Raw genomic sequence first — 16,267 nt, forward strand, 5'->3', positions numbered from 1 at the left:
ATTTCTTGTATACTCTCACAAACTGTTGTGGTCATCTTTATTACAGTGATCCTCCAGTCTTCGTTGTCTTCATCGAATTGAACCTTTGGTATATTCCAGATCTCTTTAAGTAGATGTTTCTTGGTGGTCCTAATAATTGGAGGTATCTTTTCTATACTGTAGTTACAAAACTAGATATTTAAGAGAATAATAATAAACAAATAACAATTAAAGCAGATACTTATGACACGGTGAGGTGAGATTTTCTCGTCTTTAGCATGTATGTGGAGGGTCCTTGGAAACATGAACGACCATCTCTGATACTATTTGTAAGAACGTCCTATTCTATTTACTTTGTAAAACTTCGCTCAGTTCATATTTATTAGAAAAAAAATTACCATCTTAGAAAAAGGTTCAATGGGGCCTTCTCAAAACATGCAATTTGAGCCCAATAGTTTAAAATAAAAATTTAGTCTTTATGCAATCTTGAAAATAAAATATAAAACCCCACTGTAGCATAATAAAAACATAAGTCATAACATAAAAGTTCATAAACTTTCTTGGTGTTCGTCTAGATCGTCAATCGCTCATGAGACACCCCGCGTCATACATGTCCAGACATCAGAACTTCCCACATCACTGTGCGTGCCAAGGAGAAACCCTATTGCCTACTTGAAAGAGGGAAAGTAAGGGTGAGCTAAAAGCCCAGTTGGGAAGTATAAAAAAAAAAATACAACAAAATTACACAAATCACAAGGGGATCTATATACATATCATAAACTCATGGCATGCCATATCATAACCACATCATAATCATTTCATAATCATATCATATTCATATCATAATCATAAGCATAATCATAATCATACATCATGCGATCATGACACCCCTATTGTCTATGTCACACATGAGGTAACCAGCAAAAGCATAAACTGGTAAAACCTCATTTGTCAGTAAATAGGAACTCTGGGACTCGAATAACTTTTGCGCGTCTGCCCTATGAGTTACATCATATTCTTAGTAACTCATTTGTTGTGTCGCGTTCAGCATGCTAACAACCTATTGCTTTTCATACAACATACAAGAAGACATACAACAACTCATATCATAACATAGAAGCCCATACTTTTTATAACACAATAGCTTACCATAGCTCATACTTTTCATAACATAATTCATAGAAAATTCTTGCTAACTTCCTTACCTCAAGTCGAAGCAAAATAAATTGTGGGGTACTTCACAACGAGCCTAGAATCACAATCAAACGTTCGTCTTAAAATCATGTAAGATTATACGTGCCCAACACACATACCCCACGTGTTCATGGGCCATGCACACGTGACACATGTTACACCACACTACAAACAATCAATAATTTCACATAAAATCATCACTACTACAAAAACACCTTTTTAGGACACATTTTTAGGACACTCACATAAATGCAAGTCCTAAAAAGGTCTCCTGGACCTTTTAGGACTCGCGTTGCGAGTCCTTAAAGACTTTGTTTTAGGACTCGCGGAACGAGTCCTAAAAACTATGTGTGTCCTAAAAGTTTGAGTTTTTTTTTAAACAAACACCTCCTGAACTTTTTTAGGACTCGCAAACTTATGTGTATCATAAAATTGTGAATTTTAAAAAACTGGGGTTTTTAGGACTCGCAAAAGAATGTTTTTAGGACTCGCGTTGCGAGTCCTAAAAACTATGTGTATCCTAAAAGTTTGAGTTTTTTTTTAAACAAACACCTCCTGAACTTTTTAGGACTCGCGAAGAATATTTTTAGGACTCGCATTGCGAGTCCTAAAAACTTATGTGTATCATAAAATTTTGAATTTTAAAAAATTTCGAATTCCCTCCAATTTTTTTTTAAAAAAGTTTTATTATTATATATTTAAAAAAAACAAAAAAATCACACAGCCCATTTTCACTCTCTCTCCTCGGTTCCCTCTCTCTCTCTCTCTCCCGAAGTGCCAACGCCGAACGCTGTCGTCCCATCTCCGGCCACCGCCACGCGCCAGACCAGTGGAAGCGCCGTCCCCTGAAACCCTCGACCCCCGGAGATGGCGACCTCACGTGCGGCCTAAGGCCCTCAACAGGGCACTTGAAGTTCGGTCGTTCATGGGTTTCTCCCAAACTTTTCGAGCATATTACGGCCACCTCGAGCCACCACGAGCTGAACCACCACCACCACCATACTCCTTGCTTCTTGGGCTTTAAAACCCAATAGTTTGTTTTCCGAACCACCACCTTTTAATGGTGGCGCCGCCACCGTCGCCGGAGCCCCGCCGCCAGATTCAAAACCCACCAATTAATTTTTTAAAAATAAAAAATAAACTTTTCAGGACTCGCATTGTTTTTAGGACTCGCAATGCTAGTCCTAAAAAACCCCAGTTTTTTAAGGCTCTCAAATAGAGGACTCGCAATGCGAGTTCTAAAAAGCCTTTTTTGTAGTAGTGCATAAAAGAATAATCTCAAGTCTGCTAGTGAATCCTTAATGTTTGCAAAACAAGAATCATACACTTAATCAAATGGTGTATATTTGAACGTAAAACTTAGCTTGCATGTAACATGCATACGTGGGATGATTCTTAAAGCTTGTTTTGAAGTTGATAATATTTATTCCTTTATTTTCATGTCAATTTCACAAAAATTCAGCGAGCATAAAATAAATAGACAATTTGATTATTGCTACTTTATTCATTCGAATCATACATTTACTATACATAAATTTTATTACAAAAAATTAATTTACTAAAATAATTCTTTAGCCCTAATTGTATAAAATAATAACCTCATTTATTATTTAATTACAAAAAAAAATATAAAGTGACCAAATTCTGTAGTTGATTATAAAATAACTAATTTGGCATGATAAATTTATTTCACAAAAGTCTCTTTTATCATGGTAAATAAAATAAATAATAAGACGTGACACATTAATTTCTTTTTAAAAAGATAATATTTCTAGATCACAAAAATTTACATTTATGTCATAAAATATATAAAAGTTGGAAAAGTCCAACTACATTCCCATTTATTAAATAAATTCTTTGGTTACCTTTTGAGAAATAATTTTTACTTAATTATTTTGTAAATAAAAACTGCATAAATATATATGAGAAAAATACCCATTAAAGTATGGAAAAATCATGTTTATCATATATAAATATGGTAAGACATATTTGACATCTTTTAATTTAAAGAGATTTTCCATGAATTTAAATAAAATCAGCAAGCATGTCATTGCACTAATTTTAAGGCATGAGTTTTCAAAACATATTTTTACTATCATTTTTTTTTAAAAAAAAAACAACATTCCATAATACTAAACAAAATTTCAGCAAATAATATATATTCATAACTCAAAATTTTCTATAAAACCATTTTAACAAATTAATATAGTATGCTTGGCAAAAGGCTTACATCATGTACATGTTTTTAAATAAATTAAACCTTAAGCATTCTTGGGTTCCAAAATTTACAACTTTTAAAATTAAAGTTTCAACACATGTCATTTAAAAAGTGCAAGAACACATATACAAGAATAATACATTTTCTCACTTTAACTTATAGCATGAACTCAAAACATAATTTATTCTCTTTTAAACCATTTTTGCAAATTAACATTTTAAATCAATAAAAAAAATCAACAAGCCTAGAAATCACTTAATATTCCAAAAATGCTCATAATTAAATAAAACAAATGAACCCTAAACCTCATATGCCATAGTCGAAATCCTATATACCATAACAACTCTATGAATCACAATTTTAACACAAGTGTTGTTTGGTAACACTTAAAAAAATAGTTTTTTATTTAATTAATTAAAAATTTGACAATTAAACATAAAACAGTATTTGGTAACTCTATTTTTATTTATTGTTTTTAAAATTTTTAATTAAAATAGAATTTTTTAACTTTAAAAAAAAATTAAACCGTTTTCGACTTTTCGTTTTTTTTTCTTCTTCTTCAAATCAACACATCATTTTATATTATTAAAAAAAAGATAAAAATAAAAGTTATCAAACGCATTTATTATTTTTTTTAAATAAAGAAACAAAAATAAAAATAATATTTCCATTTTTGTGTTTAAAAAATTCAAAAACAAAAATTTTACCAAACACAACTATAGCTTATCACCATACACCAAACTCATAAGCATGCTTATCAAAATTCAAAAAAACTTATGAAACCCTAACATGTTTCTATTTTCAAAACAATGAACATACATAAAGTCAATATTTGTGCTATACATAAAAACCCTAGATTACCCAAAATGTAAACACATGTATATAACCCTAACATGCATTAATCTATTAGTACATCATAACCATATACCCAATTTCATAAGCATGTTTATCAAATCAAAAAATTCAACAACAAGAGCCCAAAACATGTACTAGGCCGAATATACACCATCAAAACTACCCCTCAAGTTTTCCAAAATCAACATATCACATATATCATAATCATGTCTTCTCACAACAACAACAATCAAAACATAACAAGAATTAAAATAACAACAAAACAACAATAAGGCTAGAGATTCACTACCTCTTTTGATAGTAATCAAAAACCCAAAAAGTTGATCAACCTTTTGGCACTTCAAAACCTATGTTAAGAGAAAACCCAAGAAAGACATGCTATTGCTTAGAGCTTAGATGGGGAGGAAGATGAAAGAAAGAAAAATAACATCAGTACTAGAACATTACCCTAGGATTTTTTAAATCCCTTTCTTCCTCTTCCTTCCTCTCATTTCTCTCCTCTACGAGCTCTCTTTCTTCCTTCTTCCTCTAGGTTTCGGCAGCCACAATGCAAATGAGCTATCAAGCTCAAACTTTTCATTTTATTTACCCTAGTGGTCGCACCCTACTCTTCCAATGGGAATGGGAAAGTTCACAAACTCATTTCCCCTAATCTTGCCTAAAATAAATTTAAAATAAAGAAAATAATTCAATGTAAAAAAGATGTCAACAACCAAATAAGGAAACTTTGCTCCTTGCTCTTCCAAGCCTCTACAAGCCCACTCATTCTCTCTCTTCCTTCTTACTTGTTTCCTTTTCTCTATATGAACACTAGTCCTAGAATATCTCATATTTACTTACCTCAATTTCTATTTTCTTTAAATAATAAATAAAATAGAGAGGAAATACATTATGCATGGAAAACTAATGCATCCTCACCATGCAACCATGCACACACGCAAGTGTTAAGAGTGCATTTCTACTAACCATGCACACACGCAAGTGTTAAGAGTGCATTTCTACTAACCATGCACATTGGTGCATACAACCAAATCTCAAGAACTCACAAATTAAAAGAATTAAATAAAATAATTAACAATTTTAATGCACATAATTTATACCAAAAAATTCAAACAATAAAAGTAAAGTTCTAACACTTAACAAATATTAATAAAATAAATCACACAATTTAATAAAAAAAATTGGTGCGCTACAAATTTTTAATTATGATAGTGTATATTGTAGTCATTTAGAACATCCCACAAAGTTTTTCAAGAAATTCTGAATAATTTACGGAGTCGAAAACAAGGTTCAAATAGTTTGTTGCATGCTTATACTCAAAAATAGGCACGTGTGAAAAATTCAATTGTTTGAACATTGTTTTTGGCACCGTAAATTATTTGAAATTTCTTAAAAATTTGCGAGATGTTTTAAATGACTACAATATACACTGTGATAATGAAAAATTAAAATTTATAACTATTCACACTGAAACTAACTTTTGTCAACAGCGGTGTTGACAAAACACTGTCAACACCATAGTCTTTCCCTTTATATATATATAAATATAACTTAGGCCTTGGTTGACTAGGCTTCCAAAGCTTTTTTTTTTTTTAATTTTTAACCAAGAAACTATTTTGGAGGTTGGCTAGATTTCTTCTATAAATTAGTTTTTTACTTTAAAAAGTCATTTTTCAAGGAACAACAAATAGGAGCTTCTCCAAAAAGTGTTTTTAAAAATCTAAAACCTAAAAGCTAGAAATTAGAAGTTAAGTCAACCAAGGCCTTAGAGAATTGTTTTCTCCTTTTGTTGTTATTATTATTAGTTCGTAAATGGAATTAGAAGTTTTTAAAAGGAATATTATTATAAGTATCTAAAATCACGTGTTGTGTCATATAATTATTGGTGTAATTTAATATTTAAATATTAAATTATAATAATTACTTATCCAATAATGATATGTGTATTAAAATTATACACCAAAATATTACACTTAGTAATGTGTCATTATTTTTTAAAACAATAGGTCTCGTCTCAAATAAATATGATTGGTTAAAATATGTAATATTAAAGTACAATAATCATTTATGATGTTGATCGAAACATAATTCTAAGATGAATCTTAAGATCAATAGTTAAAGATGGAAGAGAAAATTATGTCAATTTTCTTAAACATTTTAGTAAAATCAAATGGGTAAAAATAGGAGACCAATAATGTAATGTACCAACTGAACTTGTTTTTTTGGCCATTGCTCTAGAAAAGAAGTTCAATGTGTGATGTGTCCCAGTTACGTAGCTAGCCCGTATAGCTGCCATGTGGCACCGTATTATTTGGGTTTGACTAAGTCATATAGTCCCACGTGAGTAGTTGGGAAAGCTACACTCCATGTGTACATTTGCTTTTGCAAGACATATCATTCTTTACAAGTCTTAATTATAATATACTGGGCGAAATTTATGAATACAGCCGTTTAGTTGTCATGGCCATGCTTTTAATGTAGTCCATTGAGGAAATTTGATTATTGCTGGTGGGTCCTTGTAATTCAGCATATTTATTACAATGCACGTGATTGAGTTGTGAGCGGTGGGAACCTCAAATACTTCAAAATTTCCTCAATTAATTGAGGTGTGATCTAATATGACAAGAATCTTGAACTTTTAGTTTTATTTTTACTAATTGAATTATTTATTGATTTCACTAAATCAAAATAGTCAACTGTTGAGGACCATGTTCTTGTTGGCAGATATAATAATTATTTTGGAGAGAACATTTGTTAAATGTAATTTAAGTCCTGTCTTTGTTAAATAAGATTTATATAAAATCAAACAAAATCAAACAAAATCTATATCTATATAAAGGTGGGTCTCAAGTAAATGGTGTCACACTTTAAGATTGCTCTAAAAAAAAAAAAAATTCATATTTTTTATTCTTTTTTTTAAAATTTATGATAAAAATACAAAAATATCTATCTAAATTTAAAGAAAAAATAATAATAAAAAATATTTTTAAATTTTATGATTATTAATTATTAATTAATGAAAAAAATATATATCCAATTTGAATTCCAATTCGACTAGATATTTAATTAAAATTATTTTTTATTTTATTTTCTCATTTTTTTCATATTTTTATTAAAAAATTATAAGAGGGGCCCAAATTATAATAAAAAAACCAAAAATATATATTTAAATTAAAAAAAAAAGCTATTAATTAATACTTAAATATCTAACTATTAAAAAAATTAAAAATAAAAACGTAAAAAGTTATTAATTAAAACAAAAAATCGATCTTATTTGAATTCCAATTTAATTAGATATTTAATTAAATAAATTTTCTCATTTTTTTTCTACATTTATAAAAATATTCTTTTATTCTACTTTATTTTCATTAACCAAATATATCAATTATCTCATATTTATAATTCAGCGAACCTCCTGTTGTTTTGATCAATTTTCTCCTTTTTTATTCTATTTATTTTAATTTATAGTTATTAATTAATTGAGAAAAAAAAAATATATTGTCTCCTATATATAATTCATTAAGATTTTTTGTTCAGTGTTTATTGGTTTGATATTTCAAATTCAAAATCAAGATATCTTAACAATTAAAAATAGCAATATATATACACATAATATTAATATGATTAAGATTAAGATTTTATTTAGCTTCATAACTTAGTTATCAATTGCTTAAGAGAGTAGTAATCAATAATAATAATTTTAAGTTCAAAGTAATATATATCTATATATATATATGAATATATATATATGTGTGTATATATATAAAATTGATAGTTTTTGTATATCATTTCCAAGTGTACCAATTTTTTCTTAAATTTTTTGTGTATCATACACAAATACATTTTATTAATTTCTTGAAATGAGAGAAAAATAAATAATTGATTAGTTATATACTTTTAATTAATACAATTTTACTATTAAAGCATAGCATTAAAAAAAAATGGAGGAATTAAAAAAGTATAAATTTCTCACTCATATTATACAAATTATAAAAATAATCAAACAAATATAGAATTATGCTAAATATATATAGTTGAATTACAAAAGGTATAAATTCAAATTATAATATTTATCAAACAAATATAAAATTATCTTAAATATATATTTAACATTATTATAAAAAAAAATTGTGAAGTGCGGTTATATTTTCTAATCTATATATTTATATAAATGAGAGTCTTAAGGGGGTGATGTAATACTTTAAAATCTCTCCAAATCACTCTATTTATTTTCTCTTTTTTATTCTATTTATCTAATTTATAAATATTTAATTAATTTATTAATAATTATATAGCCACAAAAATTATTAAATAATTAATTAATAATAAAATTAAAAATGACAAGTATCATATTTATATCTATATCAATATTTATATATTATATAAAAAAGAGCCCCAAAGAGATGATGTAACACTCTAAAATTGCTCTAAATCACTCTCTATCTATTTTCTTAGTTTTTCTCATTTTTTTATTCAACTTTTTCTAAAAAATATTTTTTTATTCTACTTTTTTTTGCCACCTTCAACTTCAGGAACCAAACGGGGGTGCCATCACAACCCTCCAACTTCCTCGGTCTATTGTTGTCAATCTCACCGAGTACCCATCGGTTAAAAGTTGCTAAAATATCTTGATCCAACACCTTTAAAGGATGGATCGTAATTGGGTCTTTGAACTTTGGTTTCTTAGCTGCTGGAGTATAGTCCTCGTACCTTACTGGTCTCTGTCTAGTGCGCTTACCTGTAACAGGAGTAATTAGTATACAATCTCTTTAAAAAAATGTAATAATTCATGGATTAGTAGTACCTAAGACCGTCTGCACTGGTTGAGGAGGTGTGGCTTCTCCAGCAGGAGGCTCGTAACATGTGGGGAGAATGTCATACTCTACATCCACTGCTGGAGTAGGTGCAGGAGTAGGTATACCACTAAGTGTTGCCAGCTTGGCCTTAGCCTTGTCCACTACACCTGATAGTCTAGCCATCTCACCCAACACAGCCTCATAAGCCCCAGGAACAGGAGCAGAAGTAGGTTCTACACTAGTATCTGAAGCAGTCTCCGTCGGGGCATCCTCCACAAATATGCCAGCCTCCACAGCTATCTCAGCCACTGCAGCAGCCTCCGCCTCAAGATCGTAAGGTCTTCCATCCTTTGGCGCAGGTTGGATCATATCCTGCAGCATCGTATACCTAGGAGCATCCCCATTTGTCCTCTGATATATGGTGTCGAAGAAGTCTCGCTCATCTGGTCGAGGCTTTAGGATATAAATGCATGACAGCTGTAATGGAAACAAAACAAGCAAATTAGAAACGACATAAGTTGATTGGTATAAGGAAAAAGTTTTTTAATTATTTAAATTTAAAATAACTTACACGTCTCCTCGCAAGTACATCCTTCACATGCGAATGCTTCAGCTGACCTGTGCTCTCCCACTGTAGCATCATAGGGAACTTGAATCCATAGGGCTTGGTGTATTCCTTCTGCAAATCAAGAATCATCTCGTATGCCCAATATTGCAAGGCTGGTGGATACCCCTTGCAGGTGTACTTTGCCTCCACCTGAACACCCTTAGAAGACTCCACCTCAGTGGTCTTCTTCACCTTCTCACCAGGAATTGTAGCACCAATCGCTTTCATATCTCTACTGAATTGTTTCACAGTTGTATCAAATGAAAGGGATCCCCATGGATACCTCTCAAAGTAATCTAAATCCTCGACCATCGACAATGAATCTCGCCAAATAGCATTGTCGTTCTCAGCGGCCAATAGTATCCCCTCCACAAAGTAAACCAAACCGAGCTTGTACAAATCATCAGGTACATCGCACATACTAAAAGCTCGTTCCAACATATTGAACTTAATGTCTTTCTCAGGTTCCACATTGAAATATGTATCGAGTAGGTGGGAGGACGTAAGGTGAGGTTGAATGTCAGCGGCAAGGGGTGGACAGGAGCAGCTCAGGCCAATCATAATGGAAAACTCGTGCACCCCAAACTTACATAATTTTGGGCCCATCAAGAAGTGTACCTCATTGCCATGCGGAGACTTCACCTTTCGCAAAATCAGTGTGTGCACCAATGCCCCAGAGAACAAAAAGGCAGGGGATGTGAACAATGATCCAAAAACAGACTCATTCACCCTTCCCAACAATCCATGCTCCTCAAACATTTTCTTTAATTTAGTTAACCTCCCGGAACCCATATAGGTCATACGACCGACATAATGATCCTCTATGGGGATCTCAAGCAAAGCAAAAAGTAAAAATAAACATATATAAGTATGCATCGAAACAATATCGAAATACTATCGATATACCATCGAAACTAATTTTACAAATCAACAAACAAACTATCGATATGCCATCAAAATGGCATCGATATACATTTAACAAATAACAACTTAACTAAGCCACCATCGAATCAGCATCGAAATAACATTGAAATTGCATTGATTATATACAAAATAAAATCAACAAACAATGTATCAACATGCCATCGAAATAGCATTGAATATCTTTCAAGAAGATAACATATAAAATCGATCGACATCGCATCGACATAGCATTGATTTAACATCGATACATCACCATTAAATTAATGTGACCGAACAACCATCGAAATATCATCGAAATAGCATCAAAATTAATAGATTTATCAAAAGAAAACAGAAACCAAGAAAGCATCAAAATATCATCGAACTAAAATCAAAATTTCATCGATGGACACTTAACAAATAACAACTAATACTAAAAAAACATCGAAATCATCATCGAAATATCATCGATTTTATACAAAAAGAAAACTGAAAACTATGCAAGCATCGAAATGGCATCGATATACCATCGATTGAGCATCGATTGACTATCACCTTTATTTAATGATCCATCAAAATACCATCGATTGAGCATCGATGATACAATATTTTTATTATTTAAAAATATACACATGCACTGAATTTCATCGATATACCATCGGAATGGCATTGAAAGAACATCGATGGACCCAAAATTTTGCAGAACTTAAACCCAATCTTCCAAAATGATGCACATAAAATCAAACCCATTTCAAGCTATATTTTTTCAAAATAGAGATTAAAATCCTATATTAGGAATAAAATCAAACTCATTTCATTGATTTTATACATATGATTCAAATTTTAAAAAAAACAAAAAATTAAGATTTGAACATCGACCTTACCGTTGCCGAAGACAGAGAAGATGGTGGCGACGGTGGTTGTGACGAGGAGAGAGAGTTTCTCCTGAGAGAGGGTTTCACCTGAGAGATAGAGTGAGAATGTGAGGGGTTGGAGATTGAGAGAAAATCGCATGAGAGAGAAAGGAGAGAGTTCGGTTGTGAGTGTTTAATGTTAGGGGTGTTTTTGTCCAAAAAATTGGAAATGTCATATGTTTGGGATAGTTAGTTATATTAGCTGTAGCGTCTCAGAATTTGACTTGGCTAGATAGTAGTAGCTTGTGTTGTAGTATTTTAGTTTTCGTGGTTATTTGTTCAAGCTGAGATTTAGTTGAAAACTCATAGAGATAGTTATGGATTTTATAAGTTTATCCATAGTTTAGAAATATTAATTTTAACATAAGGTTTGATTAATATAGCTGGTCCTATAAATGATATTTATTATAACCTAAAGTTTAGATAGAATAATTAAGAACGTGACACTTGTCACATGCATGTTTATTAAGGATTTAAGGATTTTAGATGAATAAATTAACAAAGGATAAACCTAGGAAGTGTGCTGAAAGTGTGCAAAAACGTGTTTGATATATTGGCAGCTATAGGAGCCGATATATCACCTATGTTTGATATAGAAAACACATCGAATTTGCATGAACAAAACCACGGAGGCTCGGGAATATGGGGAGGTGATATATCGCCTACAGGGGGCGATATATCAGCTCCACACACATATTTTGAAAGTCCGTGGAATCCGAGCTAAAAACAGCCCTCAATAGCTTAGACTTGCTCTTGAACATTTTTGACCGAGTTCTAGGCATCTCTTGAACAAAAAATTCAAATTTTATTCAATTATTTATTCATTTTAAAAGGAGTTAGTTTTACTCCTTGAACTCTATAAATAGGACCTTTCACTCAACCATTTGCATCATCATTCAAGCATTCTTCAGAGCCTACAAGTTGCTAAGTTCATTCTAGAGAGAAACACTAGGGTTTTGGGGTTAAAAGCTTTCCAATCTAAGCTTTTCTAAACACTTGGGAAGTAAGATAGAGTGATATTTCGGTATTGAGGTGTAGATCAAAGTTCTAATCTATCCAAGGTACTATTTATCCTCAGGTTTAGTTCAATATAGTTCCTCTTATTCTTTTCATTTTCTTCAAAATCCTAACTTGTTATAATGACTTTTGGTTAGGTGTTTCAGTTTCTTGAAACTAAAGGTTTCAGTAATTCTTATCATGATGGTTTAGATCTTCTTTTCATCTCCATCTCTTTAGAAAACTTATGATTTTTATTGTTTGGTTTTAGGAGTTTTCAATCCCGTTCTTGTCTCCAATATCCTGATTTTTGCTAAGGAAAATATGTTAGATTTTGTGTGTTATGATTATGATTATATGCTATGTAAATGTGTGTGTATATGTATATGTTTTATGTTGTAGTCGCTTGGGAAATATAGTTTCTTAGATAGCAAATAAGCAAATCCCAAGATTTTTATCATTATCGTAGACTATAGTTATGATTTTAACCACCTCGAACAGTAGCAAGAGGACCTAGATGGTTTATCATATACTATATTGTGTTTAAACCTACCTCGAATAGTATCAAGAGGAGCTAGATGGTTTCTATCACATAGTACGATAATGAGTTACTGGCCATTAATAGTGTAGTCCTATGTTTTATGATTTACGTTTTTACGTCATACGTTTTATGATTTATGATATGTGTTAGTAAATTTTCCTTGCTGTGCATTAGGCTCATTCCTTTTTATTTTAGATGGTGTAGGAAAATAAGCATGGAAGAAGGGATGGATTCATGGCACCTTTGACATGTGTATTGGGCGAGAACTGAATGAATGGACTGATGGGAAATATCGAGGATGACGTTTTGTTTCAAGTCTTTTTTATCATGTATTTATGTTTTTCCGCATTTATTATTTGAACAATTAATTGAAGGTTTTGTTTTCCTTATGATTTTATGTAATAACAATGGGTTCCCATATTTTGGATTTTTTAATAAATTTCTATTATTTTATGTATGTATTCCAAAATAGTAGTTATGTCTTAGTAGTTTTAACGGTCCGAGGACTTTGAGTTAGTCGGGTCATTACAGTTGGTACCAGAGCCACAATTCATATGCATGAAGTTCTCCTTGATACACACGCAAAAGCTCCAGATCTAATCGCCAATGTAAGTGTTTATGTTAATAGCTAACGTTTTAGTCATTATGTTTTTAGTCAAAATGAATGGAGCTTTGACCTATCATGATATCCGAGCCATTAAGGCATTGAAAAAGGGTTAGAGAGCCAAGGGATACAATAGGAGTGCTAGAAAGTATCACTCAGAGATTGATCATATTTCACAAGGATATAGTTCACCTTCAAATCACTAGGCAAATCATGATGAGAGCCATGGAATAATATGTCTTAGTAATTAAGCTTTTTAAGGATTTTCCTTCTGTAGTTTCAAAATTGGAAGAATTATGGGAGAGTTTGGATGATGAAGATGATTTACCGGTAGCCATGAGATATTATTTTCTTATACTTAGATTTTCCTATAGGTTTGAGTTTCAATTCACTAATGAACAAAAGCATAACATCCTAATGAATATTCCCCAAGGTAGTTTTGAGGCTCATGATAATGATGAAATAAATGATGATATGCTAGATGAAGGATCAGATGTAGAAGATCCTGATTCTTAGAAATTTTACCCTAGTTATTATTAGTGTAGTTTCTTTACTTTGAATTTATGATTGTAATAAGTGAAAATCTTTTTCCAAATGAATAAAGTTGTTATTTTTTTGAATGGCACGTATGAGTTTGATTTTTTTTTTACAATCATAATAAATTTAGAATAAACTCAATAAATAAATATTGAGTTCAGTGAGGGTGGATACAAATTAATGGATCGGCAACTGTATTGAGAGTTTATAGTAGTGGGAACGATTTTACTGATCCCAGCCCTCCCTCAATATGGTTAACTTTGGGACAACGACGAGTTTCGAGCATGAGAATTAAGTCATATAGGGTGATTAGAAACAGACTTAGAAAATAATAAAGGTGGTTTAATAGTCTAAGTATAGAAACACACCCTAATTTATAAAGATGGCTTACATAATTTTTCATAAGAAGTCATAACTAATAGGCCAAGTTATGTTTGCTTAGGCTAAGTTTTGCCTTAGAACCTTTTAGGGTAAGTTCTAAAGTGTTTTCTTGACTGTTAGAACTTTGCTGAAGATGTCGCTATGAAGGTTTGCACACACGAACGACAATGCTCCCAACGCCGCCAACGAGACTCAGGAAGCCCCTCCAGTCCGAAGAAGGGGAACACATGCTACTACTGTTGTTGCTAATAGGAATGCACCACCACCAGTTGACAACACTGCTGAGATTATCCGGTTACAACAACAAGGGGAAGAACTGCTGCAGCTACAACAACAATAGCCTCAGTCGCAGCCTCAGCCGCAGACTCAGCCACAGCCTCAACCAGCGGCTCAAGCACCTCAGCAAGGGAAGAACATAGGATATCCATATAGGGGATGGCCGGTGGAAAACTATGTGCCTTATCCAGCTCAGTACATAGAGCAAATCTACGAGTGTTTCCGTAAGCAGCACTCTCCAAACTTTGAAGGGATAACCGACCTTTTTGAGGCTGAAGAGTGGCTCAGGAATGTAGAGCCTATTCTAGCAAACATGAACCTCGGCAACTCGGATCGCATATCCTGCATTTCCTCTCTACTGAAAAAGGATGCTAGAATCTGGTGGGATTTGGTACAACAGACTCATGATATCACCACCATGACTTGTGCTAGATTTGTGGAGCTGTTTCACAAAAAGTACTACAACTCGGCAGTTATCTCTACGAGGGTGGAAGAGTTTGCCAGTCTAAAGTAGGGCAATTTGATGGTAGTCGAGTACGCCCGACAATTTGATCGTCTAGCCAAGTTTTCACCAGAGTTAGTCCCAACCGATTACTTGAGGGTTACCAAGTTGACCAGGGGACTCAGACCCAAGATTGAGTTAGGAGTCAAGCTTGCAAACCCTGGAACCACTTCTTACGTCGATATTCTGGCAATAACTATAGAGGTGGAAAGGCTCCAACCAAATGTTAGTAAGGAGGAGGCCAGCAAGTCTAAACCCAAGCAGCAGAATCAGACTCAGAATGGTCAAAACCACAACAACAATCAGCATAGCAATAATGGGCAAAAAAGAAAACATCCTGATAATAAGCAAGCCGATGGTGACAAAAGAGCACAGACTAACAACGGAAATAATAGGTTGGGTTATGTAGAATACCCTCAGTGCTCCAAGTGCCAGAAAAGACATCCTGGGGAGTGTCATACGAACACCAAGGGTTGTTTCAATTGTGGCCAGGAAGGTCATCAAAAAAAGGATTGTCCGCAGCTCAAACAAGAAGAAAAGAAGGACAGCAAGATTGTTCTAGCCAGAGTCTTTGCCTTGACCCAGGGAGAAACCAAAGCTAGTAACAAAGTGGTCACAAGTCAGCTTCCTATCCTTGATAATATATGTTCAGCATTGTTTGATTCGGGAGCAACACACTCATATATCTCATTAGGAATGATAGAAAAATTAGACAAACCTTGTGAAAGATTTAGAACTAGGTTTGTTATGGAATTGCCTTCAGGCGAAGTAGTTCTATCATCACGAATAGTGTGAGGAGTACCGATCAAAATCGAGGGCACGGAACTAGAAGGAGACCTAGTAGAGCTAGAGATCAAGGGCCTTGACGTAATATTGGGGATGGAGTGGCTAGCAAGGCATGGCGCAACCATCAACTGTAGACGCAAGCGAGTGATGTTAGAAACTCCTGACAGTCAAAAACTAT

The 16,267-nt window shown here is 32.6% G+C and overlaps 1 protein-coding gene and 1 long non-coding RNA gene across 2 annotated transcripts; both read right to left on the minus strand.

Annotated features, from left to right (window-relative positions):
• Positions 1 to 251: 251 nt before the first annotated feature.
• LOC133802119 (uncharacterized) lies at positions 252 to 4,889 on the minus strand. Its single transcript, XR_009877147.1, has 3 exons — positions 4,694 to 4,889; positions 4,536 to 4,593; positions 252 to 647 (listed from the first exon to the last, which is right to left on the minus strand). It is a non-coding gene; the product is annotated as an uncharacterized LOC133802119 (long non-coding RNA).
• A 4,144-nt stretch (positions 4,890 to 9,033) lies between these two features.
• Positions 9,034 to 10,441, minus strand: LOC133799594 (uncharacterized). Its single transcript, XM_062237596.1, has 2 exons — positions 9,614 to 10,441; positions 9,034 to 9,519 (listed from the first exon to the last, which is right to left on the minus strand). The coding sequence occupies exons 1-2, from the start codon at positions 10,439 to 10,441 to the stop codon at positions 9,034 to 9,036; spliced, it is 1,314 nt and encodes a 437-aa protein (XP_062093580.1).
• Between the last annotated feature and the right edge of the window lie 5,826 nt (positions 10,442 to 16,267).

Source organism: Humulus lupulus, chromosome 9 (genome assembly GCF_963169125.1).
Source record: "Humulus lupulus chromosome 9, drHumLupu1.1, whole genome shotgun sequence".
Classification (NCBI taxonomy): Eukaryota; Viridiplantae; Streptophyta; class Magnoliopsida; order Rosales; family Cannabaceae; genus Humulus; species Humulus lupulus.